The sequence below is a fragment of the Euleptes europaea genome, chromosome 11 (genome assembly GCF_029931775.1).
Source record: "Euleptes europaea isolate rEulEur1 chromosome 11, rEulEur1.hap1, whole genome shotgun sequence".
NCBI lineage: Eukaryota > Metazoa > Chordata > Lepidosauria > Squamata > Sphaerodactylidae > Euleptes > Euleptes europaea.
This window is the reverse complement of record NC_079322.1, coordinates 42,732,495-42,757,986: the sequence shown is the minus strand read 5'-3', so window position 1 is coordinate 42,757,986 and position 25,492 is coordinate 42,732,495. Positions and strand designations below refer to the sequence as shown.

General features: G+C 40.6%; 1 protein-coding gene across 1 annotated transcript; it reads right to left on the bottom strand.

Moving 5' to 3' along the window:
- Positions 1-8,026: 8,026 nt before the first annotated feature.
- On the bottom strand, positions 8,027-21,874 carry TRA2A (transformer 2 alpha homolog). Its single transcript, XM_056857793.1, has 8 exons — positions 21,814-21,874; positions 14,895-15,028; positions 13,852-14,011; positions 11,541-11,729; positions 9,437-9,552; positions 8,946-9,062; positions 8,279-8,346; positions 8,027-8,119 (listed from the first exon to the last, which is right to left on the bottom strand). The coding sequence occupies exons 1-8, from the start codon at positions 21,847-21,849 to the stop codon at positions 8,109-8,111; spliced, it is 831 nt and encodes a 276-aa protein (XP_056713771.1). The 5' UTR covers positions 21,850-21,874; the 3' UTR covers positions 8,027-8,108.
- Positions 21,875-25,492: the final 3,618 nt, after the last annotated feature.

Here is a 25,492-nt window from a genome sequence, read left to right as displayed (position 1 = left end):
CAGTGTCAAAGACCACCAAGAAAACAAAGAGTGACACATTCCTCATGTAACAGGATAATCAAGAATTTTGTCCCATTTCCAGGATGAAATCCTGATTGAAGAGGATCCAGATAATCAACATCTAAAAAACTTTGGAATTAACTAGTTGCCACTTTTTAAAAGGATTTATTCAGAAATGGTAAGTTGGAAACAGAACAATACTCAGATCAGCTGCTTAAAGAGATGGCTTTGATAAGCAAAAGCCATTTAGTCAACCCACCTTTTGCAGATTTGACCAACCAAGAAGTAGGGATCTTGGGGACAAGTATCTTGCTTACATTCTCAGGCTACAACTCAAAGCTGTAGGAAGCTAACAGAGACCTCAGGAACATTCAGTGTGACCATGGCTAACAGAGTCCAAGTTCAACTAAATGGGAACACTCTGATCTGCAAACTACTAAGCAAATTGGTTACAAGCTCTAGAAGGGTGTGAATCCCCCCCATAGATACACATATAAAAGGCCACTCACTGCCCCAAACAGCATAGGTACATGCCACTGTGTGGATGCAACAGTGACAAAGTAGTTTTTTTACTACTTTGGTATGGAAGTTTAGAGCAACTTTATCTATTACACATGAGGTGAGGCTTTCTAGTACTAGAGGCCCACTAATTATTTGATACGACTGCCAGACATATCAGCAGGAAAATCTCCAAGAAGTGTCAGTAATCCCTTTGGATTCATTAGATGGCTTGCTAATGAGGGAAAGGCATTCTGTTTGTCCTAATCATCCCTGCACTGAGCCCTGCCATTAAACAGAGTCAGTTCCAGACTCTACAGGCAAATCCTTAAATAGAACTATGACAGTCAAGCAAAGGACTGCCATATGTGTTAAGAAAGGTGGGAACTGGGCCAGTTTTAGGACAGAATCCAATCATCCCACTTTCACATGTGGAAGCAGTCACTCTACTACTTCCTAGATTTAAAAAAAAAACTTCCTAGATTTACTTCAGTCAGAGTTCCATCCTGGCTATATGACTAAGATGGCCCTGAAAATTCTGGTGGATGATTCTTGTCTTAAGGTTACAAGGGAGAATATCTCCATGATGATCCTATTAGACCTCTCAGTTTATGGTTTAATTAAAATGCCATGAATAAAATGAAGCGCGTTCTTGAGGCAAAACCTGGTCAGGACTACACCACGATTAAGAATGCCAGTTTGTGAAAGGGCCCACATTCAGATCTCAAGACTAACTGGTTAGCTGAACCCTTCTTTTTTCAAATAATTCTCACAAGGGGATCAAGGAAGGATTGTTTCAACCTGACAACTAAGCTTGTACCCAAACTCATGAGCTGAGACTGTGACATGCCATCTTCTTAAAGTAGCTTGAACAGTTGGTGCGGGGTGTCCAGATGGTCATTCCAAAGGTTTAAAGCTTTTGCTCCTGAGTATATCCAAAATATGACGATTGCCGCTGCTAACTCAGCACCATGCAGCATTAGCACCAATGCAGTTAATAATAGCCATACAAAACCACTGAAAGAAATCATCTGGATTCTTGTAGGTTATCCAGGCTGTGTGACTGTGGTCTTGGTATTTTCTTTCCTGACGTTTCGCCAGCAGCTGTGGCTGCATCTTCAGAGGATTAACACTGAAGGACAGTGTCTCTCGACACTCTGTTAATCCTCTGAAGATGCCTGCCACAGCTGCTGGCAAAACGTCAGGAAAGAAAATACTAAGACCACGGTCACACAGCCCGGATAACCTACAAGAACCAATGAACTCTGACCGTGAAAGCCTTCGACAAAATCATCTGGAGTTTTAGGACTGAGTGTAATTAATATGCTGACAACATCCAGCTCTGTATCTTAAGAAAGCAAGAGCAGCCACCTCAATGTCCAGAAGCATGAGGGATTAAACAAGCCAAAACTGAACACAAGATAGGTAATTAGAGTGGTATTCAGGGCTGAGTTATGCCATGCCTCTCACAGACAGGGTGCTGCTACTTACCCATCTATGCAAGTTCAGTGCCTGGGGATGCTCCTGGGCAGTAGGTGGGAGCAATGGCCTAAGTTTTTAACAAGTACATCTGGGAGAAGGACATTTTGGAGACATAACCCCCCATCTATTCTTTTGTAACATCTTTTCTGTGTCTATTAAGATGTGCTCTATGTGGGGCTACCCTTGAAGTTAATATGGAAGTTATAACAGGTGCAAAATGCAGCAGCTAACCACTGGGAAGACAGAACATATTCAGCTGGATGTATGACAACTGCACCAGTTACCTGAGGAAATTTATGCCCAAATCAAGGTATTGAGGCTTGCAGCTTAATACCTTTTCAGGTTCAGGAATGCCCCAGTCTGAGACGGTAAAGCACAACAGTTATGGTGATTAAACCACACCCCTTCTATATACATTCCTAAAAGGAGGTTAAAAGTATTAAGTGGTATACTGCCCTGAACTTTTGAAATAATCTTCAAGTTAGAAGTCATTCTCCAATGGACATTGAGGGGCTATAAATCCTAAGAAGGCTACAGGGTGCCAAGGCAATTTTGACTGTTCAGCTTAATAGCAGAGAATGAAGATTTTTTTTCTTTGGTGTTCTGTGCTCAGCAAAATTCTTGAAATATAGCTACTTTAAGTATGTAAACATTTATTTCTTATCTAGGTATCATTCTGCTTGCCAGTTCTGAAAACAAACTGAATTAATGTTTCATATCACTAATAAGTCATGCCCTTATATTTTCTCTATATTTTTGTAAGTAAAAATAGGGTAAAGATACGGTAAGTACCCTGTGCAAGCACTGGGTCATTACTGACACATCACAACGTTACTAGGCAGACTATGTTTGCAGGGTGGTTTGCCAGTGCCTTCCCCAGTCATCTACACTTTACCCCCAACAAGCTGAGTACTCGTTTTATCAACCTCAGAAGAATGGAAGGCTGAATCAACCTTGAGCTGGCTACCTGAAACTGACTTCTGTTGGGATCGAACTCAGCTCGTGAGCAGAGCTTTGATTGCAGTACTGCAGCTTACCACTCTTCTTGCATGTAGTGAAATAAGACTTACTTTGCCGCTAAAGGATTTCCTACACACTGCATTCATGCAGAAAAGTAAGGTAGTCAAGTGCATGTGGCAATTGGAGTTCATACTTTTCACTTCATGTAAGACCGAGTCATTTGAAGTACCTACCGTTCACCTTCCAGTCTATTCACTAAACGCTGAAATGAGGAATAGACCCCACTCTTACAATGCCTCACTTTTCCCAAGAAGTTAAAAGAAATTACAAAATTATGCTGCTCTCCATTCCACACAGAAAACAAATCCCTTCACTGGTCAGGCTATATAGCTGAATATTCTAGAATTCCTTGCACCTGTATTTAAGTCCTGCATAAACAAATCTTCTGGCTGTTGAACTGCTAGTGTGAATACACTAGCACAGAAATAGAATAGCATCAGTTCTGCACCTTCCCTCCCCATGTGGTCCATATTCCTACATTAAATGTAATATTTTATGGTTACTGCACTCAAAAGCTATAAAAAAAATGTAGTTACAGTAGATAACAGTGCTTATTTGCAGTGTTAATTCAAGCCTTGCTACAGTGATTAGCAAGTATCGATTAGAAAACTGGCACCCAAAATGTTTGCTGTCTTTAATGCAGAAATACTTTGCAAAAGATGAAGAGCATTGAGGTAATCCCGAGGACTGTGTACTAGTAAATGTGATCACTGGCCAGCAGTTACAGGGTGCAGGCGCTCCACATTCTTCATTCTTTCCTCAACACATGACATTTTTAAATAGACAGTCAGGAAGTAATACATTGTCAGCTATCTGTAGCAGGTGTTGAAAGCTGAAGGGCTGCCAGAAAGTGGCACATTTTCTGCATTTCTTGTAGCCAAGAAAGGAAAAGGTTGGGAGGATTGCTAAGTCTTCCCCAATGCAAGACTGCCACCTATCCCTGAAGAGAGGGAAGAAAGCAAATGAAAGCTTTTAGTTTTTCCTACAAAAGCAACACTTCTAAGGTTTGTCATAGATACATGTCAGTGGTTAACACTACTCACCAGTATAATCTACCCAAATGCTTGAAGACATTTTTCTGTTAACAGTGGTGGTATAAGGGGGAGAAGAGACCATGTTTCCATACAAAATTTAGCTTCTTCCAGATATACCACAAAACAAAAATGAATATTATGCAAGCTGCTGTCCTAGAACCAGTACATACCTCAAAGAAGCAAAATGGAATAAGTGTATTAAAAACTTGTATTAGATATTATAACTTCGGAGAGCTGTATTTGGCAACAACCTACTTAGGAAGGATTAGGCAGATATTTTCCTCAGTCCTTCTTTAGGGAAGATTTTGTGTTCAGTTTTACATCTTAAATCTTTGAATAATCTAAACCAAAGCCATTAAGCTCTACTTGGGCAGACAGTGTTTGAGACTGCTCTTTCCCCCCTGCCCCTTCCACAAACAATATAATGCTTTGATACAAACATCTCACCCAAACCATAAGTAGCAATGGCAAGCTGACATTTACATGGGTAATGGTAAATCAGAGTTAATATGTCTGGAAAGCCAAGCTGTCACCATTTTTTGACTATTCAAAAACTTCTCTACATCCAAAATAAACTTACTGGAAATGAATATGAAGGCCAAAAATGAAAGACACTTTTGTGGTAACATACACGCTCTTCTTGGTACTAGATACAGTCATAAAAAGGGTGGTGATGGTTAACATTTATAAATATGTAATAGATAAATGAAGTTTAACATAGTAGGGTTGTCCGGGAGCAAGTTTCCTTGTAAATAACACTTTTTACATAGGGAAATGTTGAACAATGCTAATCAGCCCTGTCAGACATTTAAATACGATACCACAGAGATACACTAGAGCAGGGGTGGGGAACGTCAGGCCCGGGGGCCGTATAAGGCCCTCGAAATCATTTGGTCTGGTCCTTTATGGGTCCTGGTAGATCTCTAGCTCAGAAGGATGCTGCCCTTTCTGAATCTCTTGGGCCCAGCTGGGTACACCAGAGCACAAAAGCGAGTCGCTCTATGTGGCAGACACTCGGAGCCGTCTCTGGTCGTGCCTCTTGGCTAAATGTTTGACCAAATATAGCAGGCTAATTTTTAAGTTGATAATTTTGTATGGCCCCCGAATGATATTATAAATATCCAAATGGCCCTTGGCAGAAAAAAGGTTCCCCACCCCTGCACTAGAGGCTACCAGAAGCCAACTGCTCAGCAACCACAAATGTTGTCTCCAAATCCAAAGGATGTTTAGTGTCAGTTTCATGATCGATCCTTATTCCATTAAGTCTTATTAAAAACTAAAAGCAACTCAGCTACAGGACTGATCCACAGGGAATATCTTGTACATAATCAGATCTCTCCCCCACCCCCATATCACTAATGAAACAATGGCATACTCCTTAGTGTCAATACATACATATATATATGAGTTCCGAGGAGTTCACCTACATTTAACACATTTATTAGCTGCCTTTCTACCTTATTAGGAACTCAAGGCAACTTACAATGTAAATAAAATTACAATAAAGTACATAAAAACCACTACTTAAAAATCAATAATTCTAAACTGCCAGTAAGCAGAAGAACTAATCAAATGCCATTATGAACAAAACTGTCTACATGTATGTGTTCAAAAAATACGGAAGGGGATTTACAGTTTTGAAACATGTGCTCAGGTAAAAAAAAAAAATTCCTACCATAAGGTGGAGTCTTATTAGTGATGTCAAAGTCCTTCAATTTATGTTTTCAAGATCAGTAGGGCAGAATGATAGCTAGGTGAAAGAAGTCGCCCGAGGAAAGAAAAGTTCTGAACCAGCACAAAGACCTAGATTTGAAGTATCACAAGTGGAGGGAAGTGAACGGAACTTTCCTGCCTGGCCTCTCGCTTCATTACCTTCAAAGGACAGAGAAGCACAAAGAAGAGCACTGGGCCAATGCAGTGGTATGCAGTCGAAGGGAAAAAGTAAAAAATTCTCCCCTCCTGGAAGTTCACTTGTCTCTTACCCAGAGCATTTTTTAACTCCCTCAGTCACAGGCTCTGCTGGCATACACTATTAACATTTATATGAATTCTTTACTCTTAGTATGCTTTGTAAAGGAAAGGTTTTAGGCTGCACACTCCTGCTTCACTTTGTAGTTTCGGTAAATATGCCTTCTGGTTCACAGAAATTCTTGCCAAAGCTGTCATGTTTGCTGAAGTCAGCACTATAGCAGAGCAGTGTGTCCAAACCATCCCTGTATTACATAATGCTGATGAGTCAAAGGATAATTAGGGGGAACAGGTTTTCCTGTTTGTAATTTCCTGAAACATCCTAATCAAAAAATTAAACTGGATGAAGCTGAGGGGATTACAGTATTGATAATGCTTAAGCCAGACCTCCCCCACAAAAAAACGTTTTGCGCCAGTGGGCACCTTTGGAAATTTCACACAGAGTGGTAGGAGCAACCACAAAATGTCAGGGAGTGAAGTTATATTTAACTGTTTGTAGCTCTTCAACATTCAGGCAGAAGCTTTGTTTAACAGCATGCTTTTTAAATAAACATTGTTTAAAGTATTTTTTGCTTACACATATACATATTAAGCTAGCTAAGAAACACTTATCTGACAGTATCTGTAACAGCATCAATGGCCTATCAGAAGCTCTGCTGGGCAAAAGCCTCATCTGGCCACACCCACTTTCTAAAAACCCTTGGCAGTGCCAGGACAGGAATCAGTGGGTACCATGGTATTTGTGAGCACCATGATGAGGACCCCTGATTTAAGCACATTAGTAAACAACAAGCATTAGAAGAGCGGGCTCATAAGGATTGGGAGAAGCCTCCCCTTCCAGCTGAAGTTCTCTTACATGACTTGGTGGTTCCTGCCATTTGAAAGACATTTCTACCCTTGTCCCCACCATTCATTTTCTGGCGCATTAAATATATGCCATACACTGACTTTGTACCACTCCAATTACTAGTAATAAACTCGAAAGTCCCTTTGCACATGATGAATTTCAAGGTTTCTGGTTCCTTGCTCATTTCAGGGTGGAGTCCATTGCTCTGTACCAGCAATCCAGAGGTTTCCTTGGGCAGTTCAACCAGCTCGTTTTATACTTACATTGAAGAGTTACAATGTAGCATACTTACAAACGTGCCTATTTTTAAGTATTAGGTGGCTCAAGACATGTAAGGCACATTTCAAAACAAGCAATTTTTGAAATGTCTTTCCTTAAATAAAATCCCACAGGTCTAACCAATTATATATTAAATATTGAAAGGCTATAATGATAGAATTTAAAATTTATTTTAAGAAGAAAAGTCTACAGTAATAATCTTTCAGTCCATACTACTAAAGAGAACCTGCGTAACCATCATTTCAAAATCATACAGAATTATTGTGAACAGCAAATATATTTGCATGCCAAAAAAACCTAAGGCTTAAGCCTGTGTCCTGACAAAGGGGCTGCAAACAGATAAAGTACAATTTAAAGAGAGCTTGGTTTTATATACTTTAACCAAATAATTTTAAAAGTCATCCATATTGTCATCAAAATGATTTTATCAACCAGATATCAAGCTGTAATTTGCAGTATATAATTAGTTTACCCACAGCGTTCCTTCCAGTAATGTTTACTTACTACCTTGAGAACTATAAACTCAGGTTCAGGGATACATACTGAAGTGGAACTGAAGATACAGGTCAACATTTTCCCAAAACAGGCAGATAGATGGTTATTCAAATAGTAGGTCTCTACTGAAATACAACGTGCAAGCTTCAACACAAACCAATTCGTTTTTCACTCTCTATTAAGTTCTAGAGAAATTCACTTGCTTAAAAAATAAAGAAAACGATTTACAAAATGTATCAACACTTTGGGAATCCTACTTAGTTTTGCTTAAAGACATTTACGTACAGAAAGCTACAACAATTACACTTGGAGAATTACAATAAGAGATGGGAAACTGATATTTCAATTGAAAATACATATATTTTAAATGAACCACGGATCTTAATAGGACTTAAGAGTAACTCCAGGGGATCTATAGGAAAAAAAACTAGGTCAGAACTTGCTGTTTAAAAATCATGTTTGCAAATGTCACTGGCTTCTGTTCTTCAATAGCGCCCTGAAAGGAAACACAAAGAATCCGGTAACCATCATACCTCCACATTCATTCATTTCCCCCGTCTCCCAGTAGCAATGCTTACCATCTGTACTCATTCTGTCACACTCCAAGAACTTTCACTATGCTAAAAATATCTACTCCACACAAATGCATACTTACTTGGGCTGTAGGAACGAGATCTTGATCGTGATCTGTAACGGCTATAATAAGGAGAAGGAGATCGCCTCCTTTGAAGAGAACAAAGTATATTTGTTGGCAGTAGTTCATAGCCATGTTTACATACTTTTCTCGTGTTAAACTTTTAATAATGCATATGTACATCTATTTGCTGTCAAATGGTTTGTAAAGAGTACAATTTTCCCCTCAGACAAAGCAAGCTGTTGATGTGCAATACACACAAATAAGCATGTACAATGACTGATGTGGAAATGTTTCTATAAAAGTTTAGTTATAAAAGCAAGTCTCATTTCCTTAATTCTTTACATTAAAGGTTGCCCCCCTTTACAACAGCTGCCTTTCAGTCCCATAGCAATTACTAAACCAACAGGTTGCTAAATCTCTTACTGTCAGCATTATCAAACTACTAAGAAAGAGAAGTGAGAGACATCTGTACATATTCAGACTGAATGAAAAGCAAACTGGTTGTCTGGCCCTATGCTCAGAAGCTATTATTTGTACGCATAAGCTGGATACACTCTGATTTTCAGATATGCATCAGTATATAGGAAACAGCATGCAATTATGTAGATGCACAATCTAAAAAATCTTAACTGTCAGATTATAAAGTCTGTAATAAAAATTCTGAGAGCACTTAAGAAACACCTACCTATAGCGATAATCATACTCTTCATATCTGTCATACCCTCTGTCATACCCTCTGTCATAGTAGGAATCGCGTCGACGGCCAGCTCCACCACCTCCACCTCCACCACCTCCGCCACTGCTTTTAGAGGGGAAACACAAAAAATACTTTAATAAGGTATACTAAATAATGCAGTTTGTCTGTTCAAGACACAAGTTTTAAAACCATTTATCTGAACCTTTCAGAATGAATCCTTTCAACTACTGCAGTGACTAAAATAAATATGAAAAGCAAGACTGAACTGTTACAAACCTACTGATTATCAATTTCTTAAATCAAGACTGAACATACAAAAAAGCAAAAAATGAAGCTAGTAATTTATTATTTATTTCTTTACAACATTTATTAGCTGCCTTTTTAACCTTGTGGCACTCAAGGCAGCTTACAATATAAATAAAACACATAAAAGACGACAGTTTAAAATCTCAATTAGGATGGCCAATAAAACATCTTACTGGGTTGGCCTGCCCATGTAAATGCCAGGGGTGGGCGTGTGTGCTCTCTTTGTGATGGAGTAATCTACACGGATTCTCCTGCCATCCAGTTCCATTCCATTTGCATGTTCCATTGCCTACAAGGAAATTAGATACTTGATCTCTAAGTATCAAGAAATCAGTGCTTATTCTCATTAAACAAAGTCAGCTTGTCAAAAGTTATTAGTAGGCGTGTGCACCAATTTCCCCCCCACATGCACGTTTTTTCATATTTGGGTGTAAATAAATAAATTTTATTTGCAGCTAACATGCCAGATAAAACAGAAACTGACCATACAGAGTAGTTGTTGTATTTGAGTGTAACAGACCGAAGATTTTCCAGAAAATCCAAAAAAGCCGAACCCCCGTACCAATATGGGGTTTTTTGTTCAACTTTTTTCGAATATCCGAAAAATTTTGGGTCTATTAAACCCTATCAGAAATCATTATGGAGTTTGCGGGGCAGTTTTTAAAGGTAGAGCCACCAAATTTTCAGTGTAGCTGCAGCTGACTCTCCTTACAAGAACCCCCAAGTTTGGTGAAGACTGGGTGAGGGGGTCCAATTTTATGGGCCACCAAAGATGATGCCCCCATCCGCCCTCCATTGGAAACAATGGAGGAAACTTGCCAGTTACTCTGTCACCACTTTCAATCATTTCACAGACAGAAGGGTAAGAGCTACTAAAAGTACAGTGACCAAACTGAGTATTACATATTCAAGGGAAACTGTATTGAAACAGTTATGAGATTTCTGAGGGAAATATACTGCTACAAATTCAGATATGAAGTGGCCACATTTAAGACATTAATTTGGTTTTGGTTAATGCCACAGCTTTTTCAAAAGCTTAGCCCTTCTCTCCTTCCTGATGACAGTTCTCAGATGCCTGGATTCAAATCCTGGATACAATAGGAAAACTCGTTAATGTTAACTGTTGCTAGGATCAAGGTAGATATAACCTTTGACAGTGTTTAAGGACACTGGGGGAGGGCAGAGGAAATTCAAAAGGTAATAGGAATGCAGTATGCAATCCCACATCCTGCCCATTTCTCTTCACCATGGGTTAGAGATCAGGCCAAACCATATACTTATCTAACGTCATGACAATTTGTGACTTCAACATCAAATTTCTCTCTTTTTACACTGGCTTGGATGCAGCAATCTCAGCAGAAAGCAGTGGTAGATTTTGATTTCTGCCCCCCTCCAAACTCCCATATCCCAAAAAAGCTGATTCCTTGCAGGTCAGTGAGTAGTAGTGAGGAGGGGGGAGGGGGAAAACTGGCCCCCTTTCAATCAGCAGAACCCTATTTGTAGAAAGAGTTTTCCATGCTTTCATCTCCTTCCTCTTTTTTACTGCAACTTCTGACGCTTATGGCTATTTGTCCAGGCAGTTTCTGCAACTCCAGAAAACATGAGAAAGCACTGCTGGAGGAAGAGGAATGCTGTTAATGCTGACATTAACAGCATTTCTCTTTGTCCAGATGGATTGCTGGGTCCAATTCACATTTTCAAACAGCTTTCCAGTATGACCCAACATTTCTTTCCTAGGCAGCCACACGAATTTAGCTCCCAGTATATATTTGAAGTTATTTCAATATCTGTCACACTGCAGTCACACTAGCCCTCAACCACTATTCTTACCGTGCCTCACACTTGAGGATTGTACCATAGTAAATAATTTGGTGGGATCCACAACGTTGTATATTCCAGATCACTGAATAACAACTGGTGCAACACAGGTCCTTGAAGAACTACACTGATGACTATCCTCCTTTGTAAAAACTGCACACCCTCAACTCCTGCCCCTTTCTCCTGCACTGGAAATTAAGTTGAGAAGCTTGTAATATCTTGGGTCTCTTTTTAAAAACTGCACACTGGCAGCCTTCTAACTCCCTAGAAAGAATGGTTATTTTTATCAAAGCCTGCAAATTCACAGGATTCCACAAATTAAATGCACAAAACTAACGAACAGTACCAGCAATTACATACTTCACAAAGAAAAATAAAGCAAAAAACAAGAGACAACTGGTGAAGAGGGAGAATTAATTTTAAAGAAAATAATGACATTAGGAATGCAGAAGTGTTTACCTCTTTAGAATCATCTATTCTTTCAAAGTAAACAAAAGCAAATCCTCGTGATCGTCCAGTCCGTTGATCGTAAACTACATTGACACCAGATAAAGGTCCATAACGGGAGAAGACTTCACGAATATCCCTCTCAGTGGTATACAAGCTGAGGCCAAACACTCCAAGACATGTATTAGGATCTGGATTAGCCTGAAAAGTAATGCAAAAGTAAAGTTGTTCAGGAATGCCTACAATAGTTCCTCAAATACACTACTTCTTAAAAGACATTTGCTTAATGGTCTTCCCCCTACAATGCAAAGGCAAGCAGATACTGTATCTCACTGTATCCTGCACAGATCATGATGGGTAACAGTGTTAGTTTGTCTGAAGCACTAGAAAAGAGCAAGAGTCCAGTAGCACCTTAAAGACTAACAAAATTTCTGGTAAGGTATGAGCTTTTGTGAGTCACAGCTCATTTAATCAGAATTCTGCACATTTAATTTCCTGCATATTTAAAGTAGCACCAAAAGGAAAGACAAGTGTGACTGCTGTACCTATTCCACCATTGGATCAAATTCTTATCTGGAGACCAGAAGGTAAATATTTGTTTATGAAGCTGATTCCTTGGACGGGGGGGGGGGGGGCGCACTACAGAGGGCATTACAGCAAAATAGTCCTTCTATCCATAGACCTAACTTGGTTAGGCATTTTCTGCCAGTTATATCACACTGTATCAAGCATTAGAATAGTTCCTTTGACATATGTCCACTGATGCTTTGATGGTTCAATTTTCTTGCTGCTGAAAACTCAACTTTATAATCTAGCAACAGGCTACATAACTGCATAGCTTCCTGCCTCGAGGCTGCACGTTTTAGGTCATTCTTTTGTTCAAGGACAACTTCCTTCTATCAGCCAGCAAATGGATCTTGTTAATTCTCCTAATATGTGAAGTGGAGAACCAGCCAGTCATTTTACATATCTGAGGATGGCAGTGCAGATTAATGACTTAACCCCAGAGAACCTCCATCTTCTGTGGCTCTGGCAACACAGCTGCACACAATGGATATTTCTTCTCTGGAACCATCACCACCCATACAAAGTACTCCAATACATAATAGAAAGGATTAGTCATACATCCTCTTAAGCTCCTTCCCATTCCTGAAACTCCTCTAGTTTGGGCACATAGAACTCTTCACTCTAAGATGACATCAGACGTGTCTGGTGGGAGCTAAAGCAGAAATTTAAGGGCACTACCGTTTTCACATGTAGGTATTTCAAACCTATTCTGATGTTCTCATTAGCGGAGTCTTTTCTAATACTTACACGATAGGGGATATGTAAGTTATAGAGATCATTTCAGAATAACTGGACATTTCACTTACAACAATAGCTCTCGTTCGGTTACCAGTAATACAGCTGATCTAGGTTTCCATGGTCTTTACGTGAAATTAAGTCTGATACATTTGACATTTCCTGCAATTAACATTCTACACGGCAGACTAACTAAATGGAACAGTAAGTAGAAGTACTTCATAATGAGCAAGACAGGAAAAGTCTTCTGCAGGACTTTTCTGCCCTGTCCTAAGGCCAAGGAATATATAGTGATATCCTCATTTTAAAATCACAGTTTTGCTATGAATGGCTTAACCCTGACTACCCAACAAGTATCACAGCTGAATGCAGACTTCAAATTTAATCTACCAACACATTAATGCACCACCACCAACAGATCTTTCTGGAACCCATTAACTGTCTAAGGTGTTGTGTTTGGTACACTCATTACAATTAAGTTCTGTACAGTAATGATGCCTGTTCTTATATTTTGCCCTCCTTCCCTCAAAGACAAACACAGGGAAAGCATAGCCAACAAGCCAGCCTGTTTCCCTGGTGGGGGAAAAAAGTGTAGGTTCTCAGTCTGCTGGTTGTACTGCTTCCTGGGGAAAAAACAGTGTGGTAACAGTTGTGCTACTTGTATCCTACTTGTTCTGTTCTTTCATTTTATCCTCACAATAACCCTGTGAGGTAGGTTAAGAGTAAGGCTGACCCCCAAGGTCACACACTGAGATTCTTGACTGAGTCAGGATTTGAATCCAGGCATCCTTGAACCCAGCTGAACATTCTAACCACTACAATACACTGCCTCTTACATCTGGCAAGCAGATAAAGCCAAATCTTTGTCTATCTAGTTAGCCACAGGGCTGCTAGCTGCGCATGTTATGCCTAACCATCACAAAATAAATACTTCATGAAACATTAGACTAGCTTCTGTTAAGACATATGTCTGGGGATTTAAATACATTGCTTTAGAACCTTGTTTACATTGACTACGTACTCTGCTACCAGTGTGCCTCCTTCGGTTAGACATTGGAGAGTGACTGCGGCTCCTTCTACGACGATACTCTGGGGTGTAGGACCTGCTTCGTGATCGCCTTCTGTGAGAATGGGATCGAGAGCGACTGTAGCGCCTGTGAGAATGCCTTCTCGATCTAGACCTTCAAATGATAATTTTAAGTTATACGCAAATACCTATGATAAATTTACATTTTTGCAAATTAATGTATTAAAATCAATGAATTATTGTATACTTCTACAGTGAATACATGATCATAACCACATATGAAAATAAACCACATGAATAACCACGTATTTCCAACATCTATTTATGCAGAAAGTCTCTTATTCATATGTGCATGCATCCTTGGGCCTTAGCATAACAGTTGGATGGAATATGGTGCATACAGTCCAAGATGCACTAATCACTAAAAAAATCTGCAAACAGGACCTTTGTATACCTAATACACAACATTTTTATTATAGGAGGCAGCTCTCCTGCAAGGAACCTGCACAACCATATTCAGGACAGAATGCTGGGTTTACAGAGTTTCACTGCAACTGGAGGAGGGGATAGTACATGAATTTTCTGACATGCTAGGATATTTGTCATATGGTAGGGATTTTACAAACATCTGCTTATAGGTATCTGACACATACAGGGACAATAAATATTATGCTTATCTTTTTCCAATTAAAAAACTTATTTAAAAACAGCTGTGTAAAATGTTTGTTCTAAAAAGACTTGGTAAAAGTGAAGAACGAATTGTTAATACTTTGTATATAAGTCTACTGTTTGAAAAAGGAATACGTCATAACATAAAATGCATATTTGACTATCTTAACACATTTTATCAGGAGGAGGATTCAAGGACGAAGCACTAGTGTTTTTAATTAAAATGTTTTAGTTGATGTAAAATTCTTGCAACAAACTTCATGCACAGAAAAACCAAGCCAATCTTTATGCCAGCTTAGGAATGCTACTCAGTAGCATTATTTATGCCAGTTTAGGAATGCTACTCTTAACAGCACAAAAACACATACCTGGATTTTGATCTTGATCGAGATCGTGATTCAGAATGCTTAGAAGCTCTTGATGGACTACGAGATCCTGACCTGCTCTCAGATTTTACACGAGCAGGGCTCCCAGCTGGTGATTTTGACTGGGAGCGCGACTCCTAACAAAAAAAACAGTATTACAAATGGTACTGGTTGCAAAAATGCCTACCTTCTTATATTAAAAATAACTATATTTTACTGATTGTGCCTGAAAGATAAATGGTTAGGCAATACCCTCCAGAACAAATTTCTGTTTAACCCACTGTTAACATTGTGTGATTTCCTCAAATCATTCCCTACTTGAACCAAATGCTCTATTAACTAAGTAATCATGCAAATTCATCTACAACTTGATCATACAGACACTGGAACATAAACCATACATTTACTTAACCTAGGACCCATTCATTCTTCCAGATTCTTTTAATTCTACTTCACTCTTGCTTTCTACTTTTCTTCATTCTTCATTTTTTCATTTTTCATACTTCGTGTATTCTTCCCCAATTCAAACAATTCATTATAGCCTTAAAAATATTCAAGTGCTTCTATCTGACCAATCTTCTGTTCAATTTTTTCCCCCATTCAATTTTAATTTTCTGATCTTTAATACTTTTCATTAGCCTTCTTTTATCTTGATTTATCTTCCACATTCTTGGAAAAAACTCTTCCATTTCTTCACGAATATTAACCTTAATGGAAAAAGAACATTTAGTATATTTAAGCAAGTGGGGATTATAAAACTCTGCTGGAGTTTCAGAATTTTATCTACCAAAATGAAATAGCCAGCAGGTAAAGTGCAAATAACTAGTTTATAAAAGCAATTTTTAGAAAGTATGGTGTAATCATATAGGCTCTAATAATGAGTCCACTGATTTCCTTCTGCATTTTTCAGATGTTCTATATCTATTCTGCTCCCTAACCATTATCTCTTTTCAATTCTGTAAGATACGCACACACACACTTAAACGTTGACTCAAGTACTAGCATTGCCTGAATGCATCAAAAAGTACATACCAGGATCCACAGAACTACTTTAAGGTCCAGTGGAATATCCACCTTTTCAGAGATTTACCAGACAGCATAGGGAACAGCAGCTCAAACAAGTCTAACGCTCAGCTTGAGCATGAGAAACCATGTTATTTGGATTCAGGCTAGAGATATGCTTGATCTTAACATTCCGGCATGCAAATTTATTTCTGACCATTAACATTCAATCCTAAAACTATGAAATATTTGCACAATAAAATATAAACAAAGCCAAGGTTCCTGTTCTATGACAGAAGTTACATCAACTGTGGTACATGTGTCAAATAATCCACAGGTCAGTAGGCTGTTGTTATGTATGCCTTTCAAGTTATGGCATCAAAGTAATACAGAAAAACGTCATCTGGTGTATGCATTTGCACACCTAAGTAAGGCAATCAGAACACGAGCAAAGGAATAAAATTTTCCTCAAAATAATCTTACCCATATGTTTAAGTCTCACTGTACTTGAATCTTCATTACATGTACATAAGGAAGAATTTGAATTAAGGTACATCATAACAGGATCCTTCCTTTAATATTCACATAAACCTTTTTAGTCAATGAAAAGTGCTGACGTATCTTTTTACAAATGCTATTTCTAACAATTACAATACTGTTTCAGGGCCAGTTTCTGACTCCAATGTGGTCACCTGACAGTCTTTTTTCATTACAGTTCCCCCAATTTCACATTGTGTCTCTGCAAAGAAGGATAAAGCTGCAAAGCTTTCAATGAAGGTACTTTATTGTAAGAATTCTCAGCTCTTTTGGTGGCCTTCCCAAGTTTAACAAGCCCATCTCTAGGAAAGGAACAGTTTATAGTGTAGCACTAGGTACTGTATGTTTTGGGTGCTATTCTGCAACAGGTAATGCTAGTAACAGAAGGGGCTGCAGAAATGAATAATAAAACTCCACCTTCTTAAGAAAACTTACAATATTAAGGAGGCATGTGAAGCACATCAATCTAATAATCAATCCCTTTCAGCCACTCAGCATTTCTCCTATTGAATAAGCTTTGTGAATTTAGATATTTGTAGGGATCAGAAACAATGTGGTTGTGTGCAGAGCAGGATATATTTTTTCTGAGCAAAACCAAGAGCATTAACCTGACATGTTCCCAAGAACAACGTTCTGTGGCATCTTACAAGCTTTCTGCGGCATCTTGCTGGCAAGAGTTCAAAGAATGCTACTTTTTAAGATATATAGAGTAGAGCCCACTTTTTAGATAAGAGGTTTCCATATATGGAGGGATCACAGCTTGGACTAGAGCACGTGCTTTGCAAGTAGGTCCCCAAGTTCAGACACTGGCTTGTCCAGGTAAAAGGATCTCTGGTAGCATGGGTAGAATTAGTGTGACCCTGAAAGCCAGTGACAGTGGACAATGCTGGGCTAGATGGACCAATGGCCTGACTCAGTGAAAGGCAGTTTCATATGTTCAAGGCTGTAACATTCATGCACAGGGGAGTTTTAACTGAGTTCTGATGTGATGCTGTCAAATATTCCAGAATTCCCAAGAGGCAGACTGCCATTAGCAACCATGAACCTCTTCCTGGCAACCATCTGCCTAATCCCGGCACAATTTAAGAGCCTGAGTTTCTTGCAGATCATGGAGGATCTGTGGGAAGGAAGAAGTTGGCATGATCAAAAGTTATAGCTGGCTATCAAGGGTCCAAAATATTCAAAGGAGATAAACAGCTGTGATGGTAGGGAACAAGGCTAAACTGCTCTAATGAATGTTTAGTTATTGAAGTAGTTAGGGACTCAAGAAAGAATTGAATAATCTTTAAACTACCAAAAGCAATGGATTAGCAAACCCTGAAAATTCATCTAATTTTTAAGATTATACCTTGAAAAACAAGAAGGATGGGGGGAGTATCAATATGGTAGGAAAAGGGCACTACTCAAAGACTCTTGGGATGTTTGTCAAGTAAGTCTTTTCAAACAAAATCATGCCCAATTACTTTATTCTCAGCATTAAAATATTTTCCCTCATTCTTCATTCTAATTGCAGAGTTGTGACCCTTTAAAAACATATTTATTTATATACTGCTTTGATACCAATAACCTACAATGGCCATTTTGAAACAGACTAAATGTTATTTTGATAAACACCATACCAGACAAGAGATTACAAGTGATTTTATTTTGTTATTTATTTTGTTTTGTTTTCTGGCTAGACCAGACTATATTGTTTCTTCAGTGATTAATTTTTTTTAAAGAACTATTAACTAGGGAGGGGAGGCTCTGGCTTGTTATAAGGCAGAGCTCTGACACTGGAAAGATTTCTTGGTTAGACCCTGGTAAGTCCAAAATCCACACAATTTGCTATGTGGTTCAGAGCATTTCACTGTCTTTCAATCTAAAAGACTTTATTAATTACATCTGAGTAGCTCAGAGGTTGAATAAGACCGAACAGTAAAGCAGTTTTTACTCCATGGAGTTTTATTCTATTACTGAAATAGTAATGTTACCTCTTAGCCTTAAAAAGACCAATTAACCTATCTGAGATATCATACAACTTCAAAAAGAAATAAGTGGCTCTGAAAGCAGCCTTAAAGTAAATATGCACCTGAGTACAAAATCCCTGCAACATTTCCCCACCAGATGAGGCGCTGCCATTCCAGAAGAACAAGTCTAAAGAGTCCTTGGATCTACAGGAACTAGTCAGTCAAGCAACTATCACGCACCCAAGGAATGTTTAGACTTCTTGAAGAGCAATATCTCATCTGCCTCAGCCAATGTGGAAAAATGGTGAAAAGATTTTGTGCTAGTATATTTATTTTTGTACTAGTATATTTATTTTTGTGCTAGTATATTTATTTCTGGACTGTTTTCAGAGTTTTTTTCCCTTCTACTTGTTTTCTGAAAATGTGAATAGAAAAGTAGCTGCAGATTTGTATCTTTAATTAGGGAATGCTCATGTACAAGTTCACAATAAATGAGATGTGGAAGAAGACCCAGGGGCTGCAATCCTATGCATACTTTCCCGGGAGTGGGTCTTATTTTGGAGTAAAGATTTGTTTTATTTAAAATAAGGAGTGGGGTGTCATCAACATGCACATCAGAGTAAACATAGCTGACATGCCAAAGCTAGGTTTGGTCAACCTTTTTAATAGAAATCAGTAGTAAATCTGATTTCAGTTTAAGAATACTCTAGTCTCATTTGCCAGATGACCCTATTTCCCCCTGCTTTTAGCTATTTATTTACAGAAGTGCTGTGTTCTCTCTTCCTCTTTTCACCTTCTCTCTTTCTCTGAGGAGATTTCAGGAGGGAAAAAGAATCAGAAAGGGCAGTGAAAGACTGCTTTTGAGACACAGACAAAAACTTGGCTGAAAATGAAAGATGATGTGAGCTTTAAACCCTTGAAAGAAACAGTGCAGCCACTTCCTTTGCCTTAAAAGCACTTGCAAGCATAAGAAATATATTCACCACTGGCAAGGGCTTTTGTAAAATACTCTAAGCACAGATCTACAGTCCCTATGCATCCAACATTCATCCAACTTGCAATTTTCCAATCCTGTAAACAACTACTTAGGTAACCAAAAAGGTTGGGGGGAAAAACTAATAGAATAACAATGGGTTATGGAAATGGCGCTGCTTAATTATGCTTCAGAAAAGCATTACTTTGAGTGAAGTTTTCATGTATTTGTAGAGGTGCTGAGGTGGCTTTTGGTACCTTTTTCAAATATCTATTAAAAATTCTCATTTTACTGAACTCTGTGGACGGTTTTGTTATTTTTATTTACTTCATTTATATCCCATTGTTCTCCCCAATGAGGACCTAAACCAACTGAGATTAGGCTGAGAGTATGTGACTAGCCCAATGTTATCTAGCAAACTTTCATGGCAGAGTAGAGATTTGAACATGGGTCACCCAAAGACGGGCAATGACAAACCACCTCCAAACGTCTCTTGCCTTGAAAACCCACAAGTCGGCTATGACTTAATTGCATTTTCCACCACTGCCACCAAATACAGTGTTATGTAGGAAAACACTGATGAAGAACAAGTAGATCAAGCCTGTTTAAAATTAGATACTAACTCTTAATGTAACGAACTAATTGGACATTGGTATACTACTACTGCCCTGACCTCGATGGCCCAGGCTAGCGTGATCTCGTCAGATCTCAGAAGCTAAGCAGACTGTGGTTAGTACTTGGATGGGAGACAACCAAGGAATACCAGGGTCGCTTTGCAGAGGAAGGCAATGGCAAAACACCTCTGTTAGTCCCTTGCCTTGAAAACCCTCTTGGATTGCCATAAATCGGCTGTGACTTGACAGCACTATATACACTGCTACTGCACTACTAGTTACATAAAAATTACCCTTACAAACACAACTCTACATGTCACTTATAGCCAATGTTGTGTAACTGTCAGCCCAGGACAGGGAAGACCAATTCTCCATTTTGCTCACTGGGCAACTTTAAGTCACTCAGCTTAAACCTACCTCCCAAAAGAGTGTTGGGAAGATAAAATCTATAGGGCTCTGAGCATGGCAGAATACAAATAAAATACACAAAATATTTTGCAGCCTACCAATAACAGCCATATTCCATGGCCACAACATTCATCTTAACTGTTAAGGGCCATGTATACAACCAGTGCAGCTAGTAAAAGCATTCCCGGCTACCCCTGTTTCAATAAAGGTGTTCTATTTTACTTCCCAGATCTGTCGGGAAAGTTACAAATTATTGAATACTCCAAACACAAGTGTTTTAAAAATTAGCATTAGCTTCCTTCAAATCTTTTTATATTCAGTAAAAACTGGCTTACATACACACACACAAAGAGAGAGAAGAGAAAAACACCTAAAATTGCTTAATAAAATATAAAATTACACTCAAGACATTTTCTCCAGCGAGCAATCCCAGCACTATTTAAAACATAATGCCTCAGAACCATTACAGCAGGGCACTAATCTTCCTTTACTAAAGCGACAACTGGACGATTTTCTGCAAATTAAAAAAAAACTCACAATAAAAAAACCTGAGATAAGCACAGGACAGTGCAGATGGGGGTAATGGGTGGGAACTGTACGCATGCCTCTCCTTCATCGTTACTAACTATAAACATACACGCTGAAAAAAATCTGTGGTTTTATACCTTACCTAAATGCCCGACACAGACCCAAAAAAATTGATTCAGGCATCTGATGGGCAACCAACAAATCACGCTGAAAGGTCCCAGGAGCCTGGGTAGGGACAGCTCCTCTATCCTGCAGACCCCAGCGGCGACAGCGCGACCCTCTGCCCCCCCAGAGGGGCAACAGCATCCGGCTCTTCCTTCCGAAAGCAGAGAGAGCTCCATCGTCCCCCGCTGCCCGACCTACAACGACCGCCCGTAATCCCACCCTCGCCCACCCAACCACATAACATTCACGTCGACTGTAGCACGAGGCTTGAGAAGGCGCTGGAAATTGGTGGGGGGGGGAGAGAGAGAGAGAAGAGGGAGGGCAGCGAAAACAGGACAGCGAGGACGGATTTACTCGAACGGAGCGGCCGGCTGGTCGCCGTCCAGGGCACGAGGACACGGCAGGGACTGGGACCACGGGGCGGGGCGACGGACGGAAGGCTGCGCGTGGGGCAGGGAGGGCAGTTGAGGGCTGCAGAGCGGTTGCCAGGGAACCATCACAAGGGGGTTTCCAGGGCAGCGGCTACAAGACTCTGGCCGTCAACATCCACAATAAGGGCTGAGCAGGGACCGGCCCCGTCGGTCGAAGGCCCCGTTGAAGCGAGAGCCGACAACGCCTCCCTCCTTCCCGCTCAACGACCTGCGAGGGGACTCGTTCCTGCTCTCCCCCCCCCCCTACTTAACACCCTCGGGATCACAGGCCAGGCCTCCGGCACCGCGGCCCGGACAGAGCCGCTCACTACTCACCCTCCCCTCGAAGTTGTTCTCCTCCACGTCGCTCATGTCTGCGCGTTTCTAACACCGGCGGGAGGGGGGGCGGAAATCTGGGCGAGGAGGAGCCGCGAGCCCGGCCTGTCTCCCGGCAATGCGTCCGCACCACCAATCGTCCTCCAGCGGCAGCAGCGCAAAATGGCGCCCCAATCGCTACGGTCTGCGCACGACACCGCGCGAGGGGCGGGGCCGAGGCGATGCCCCGCCTCTTGGGTCACAATGGAGGCGCTGCCGCCACAAAGAACGGAGCCGCGGGTGGTGGAATGGCGCAAGCGCAGTAGCGGCCGCCGTGCGTCTCCCTTCCAACCGCTCTCGGTTCTGATTAGAGGCGCGTGTAGGAACCCTGGGAAACTGATGTTTAAAAGTTGTGCAGCTCTTTCCTGGGTTTACAGCCATGGATCCGGTTGAAAACTTGCAGTTATTATACACGTTGAAATGTCTCTGCGTCTATTTTTAATACTAAAAATCTGTCTCCGGGGGTGGGGGTATTCCAATTACAAGCAGTTCTGGAAGAGGTTGATTATCCGCACGGATTTCAATCGAATTTCAGTTCTGGTTTCGGAACAAGAATTGCCTTGGTTATTTTAGTGGATGCCTTGCACCGAACACAACAGCCATTTATGCATGGGAGGTTTTGCCTTGGATTTGCCACTCTCTAGAGCAGGGGTGGGGAACCTTTTTTCTGCCAAGGGCCATTTGGATATTTATAACATCATTCGCTGGCCATACAAAATTATCAGCTTAAAAATTAGCCTACTATATTTGGTCAAACATTTAGCCAAGAGGCATGACCGGAGATGGCTCCGAGTGTCTGCCATGTTTCTCCACAGCCCGGGTGGGAAAGGGTTAACCCAGTTTCTTGGGCGGTCCTAGCAACTCCATAGCTAATGACTCTTCTGCAAGGGGGGAAGAAGGTTCCTTTTCTCAGCAAAACAAACTCACATCTGCCTTGAATAGAGGCTTTTCCTGTCTGCGGGAGGGAGCGGATCACCAGTCTTAGATCCTTTTGAGCTAGAGATCTGCCAGGACCCACGAAGGGCCAGACCAAATGATTTTGCGGGCCTTATACAGCCCCTAATGACTAAACTGAGGCTGTCGTATTTTGGTCACGTCATGAGACGACAAGAGTCACTGGAAAAGACTGTCATGATAGGAAAAGTTGAGGGCAGCAGGAAAAGAGGAAGACCCAACAAGAGATGGATTGACTCAATAAAGGAAGCCACAGCCTTCAATTTGCAAGATCTGAGCAAGGCTGTCAGAGATAGGACATTTTGGAGGACTTTCATTCATAGGGTCGCCATGAGTCGGAAACGACTTGACAGCACTTAACACACACACATACAGCCCCTGGGCCTGACGTTCCCCACCCTTGCTCTAGAGGCACATTTTCCCCATCTGAATTCTCAAAACTCAAAAATAAGTCCCCATGCAAAGTTTTGAGAATTCGGATGGGGAAAATGTGCCTCTAAAGAGTGGCAAATCCAAGGCAAAACCTCCCATGCATAAAGTGTGTCTGTTGATTCCGTGGGATTTCTCCGTGGCTCTTCTGAAGCAACTGACCCATCTAGGGTCACTGCTTTGTGGTGCTTCTGCTCCTGTGTAGCAAACCGTTTCCAGAGATGGCACCAGGAGAGGTTTGTTTGGCAACGGAACAGTTGTGCTAACAGCCTAATGCACGCACATTTACAAAAGCTTCTGGAATAAATGTACTTATTCAGGTGTCACTGCACTCTTGTTTTCGTTTGCAGCGAAAACAGGTACACATCAAGAATTATAATGGATGACATGGTTGCTGGTTCACATCATCTTAGTATGGGGAGAGTTGAACTGGTAAATTGGCTGCAAAAAGTTTTTATATGTTGTGATAGAATTTGCGAGACATTCCCTTATATTTAACAGTGTTAGGGAGGACTTCCCTCATGTGTACTTCACTAGGGTTGCCAACTCCAACTTGGGAACTTCCTAGAGATTTGGGGCCTGGGGAGGGAACTCAGCAGGGTATGAGTCTATAGAGGCTAACCTCTGAATCTGCCATTTCTTCCTGGGGATCTGATCTCTAATCTAGAGATCAGCTGTAATTCTGGGAGAACTCCTGGCCCCACCTGGAGGATGGGGCAGCAGGTCTTGGATCCTAGGCAGAGAAAGATATTTCCTGCTACATGAAGGGCAACCCTGACAATATTGGCCCTTCTGTGACCGGATCTCAGCCCATGATTTTTTTTTAAATGGGGTTTCCATCTACAGAGCTGCATACAGCCCACCTGGGTTTACCAATCTGAACTGACAACATCCTCCTCCCTTAGGGTGGCCAACTGCCAGGTAGTAGCAGGAGATCTCCTGCTAATTCAACTGATCTCCAGCAGATAGAGATCAGATCACCTGGAGAAAAATGGCCACTTTGGCAATTAAACTCTATGGCATTGAAGTCCCTCCCCTCCCCAAACCCCGCCCTCTTCAGGCTCCACCCCCAAAATATCCCACCGGTTGAGAAGAGGGACCTGGCAACCCTATCCTACAGGCTATTCCCCCTGGAAGGAGGAAAGATACACCCTCTCTTTGCCTGCCTTTTTCCCTTTCCAGGGCTAATTCCTGGAGGAGTGGAAGTTTAGATTGGTTAAACCAAGTGGAATAGTGATAAAGTTTATTGCCTGTGGCCAAAGGCCATCACAATCCACCATACAAAACATTAAAATAACATAAAAACATCATAAAATAACAAAAACAGTCTGACCCACAAGAAACTAATATTTAAATATGCTAAGATCCCTGATTAAAAACAGCTTTAGCTCGGATTTTCTTAGCTGCTAAAGCAAAGAGTGACACTTTGTAGGAAACATCAGGATTGGTGTCTGACAGGAGAAAGAGCAGCTTCTCTGGATCTGGAGAAAGATTTAGGCTCTTTAGAATCGCTCCGAGGAATTTAAGTCTGGGCTTTGTATAAAGAGGACAGAATAAGGTGTAATGAGTTAGGTCCTCTGGAGCAGCCCCACAAATACATAGGGACCAAGTGGAATAGGAAGGATTAAACCTCTTCCCCTTGCCACAGTCCCAATCCAAATGTGAGGACCCTGCAGTAGCAAGTTACTTATAAAAATGCTGAGAAGATCTGTGTCTTGCCTGCTTTGGCCTTAAAATAGTTTGGTTCAAGATTTCAATCATTTCAGGATTCAGGTGGATTTCAGGATAGATATTTTGCAAAATGGAGGTCAGCTATAAGATTATTCATACTTAAAGAAACGTTTCAGCAGTGTAATCCTAAACAAAGTTATGCCCTCCTAAATCCAGTGATGTCAATTGGGATTAGAAAGGTGTTTAGGATTGCACTGTAAATCATCTAGGTGGCCAAACTATGTCCACTCACGTGTTCACATATCTGCAGTTGATGTAAACACTAGATAAGGGAGGAAATTACTGTAGTACTTGCAAGTAGTAGAGTTTGGCAAATTAAGTAAGATAACCAAAGTTCCAGTTGGTGGAATTTATGGGATTTACACCTTTGGGGATGTACATTTTGCCTTTCCCTATGGTGAATGCAAGCAGAATATATTCTGCAAAATGGCCATGTGCAATCCCCACTGGCTATAATATTCCACTCTTCTTGGCATGATTTGACACTTGGTAATGTTTTTCAGTTACTTAAATGCAAAAAGTTGAT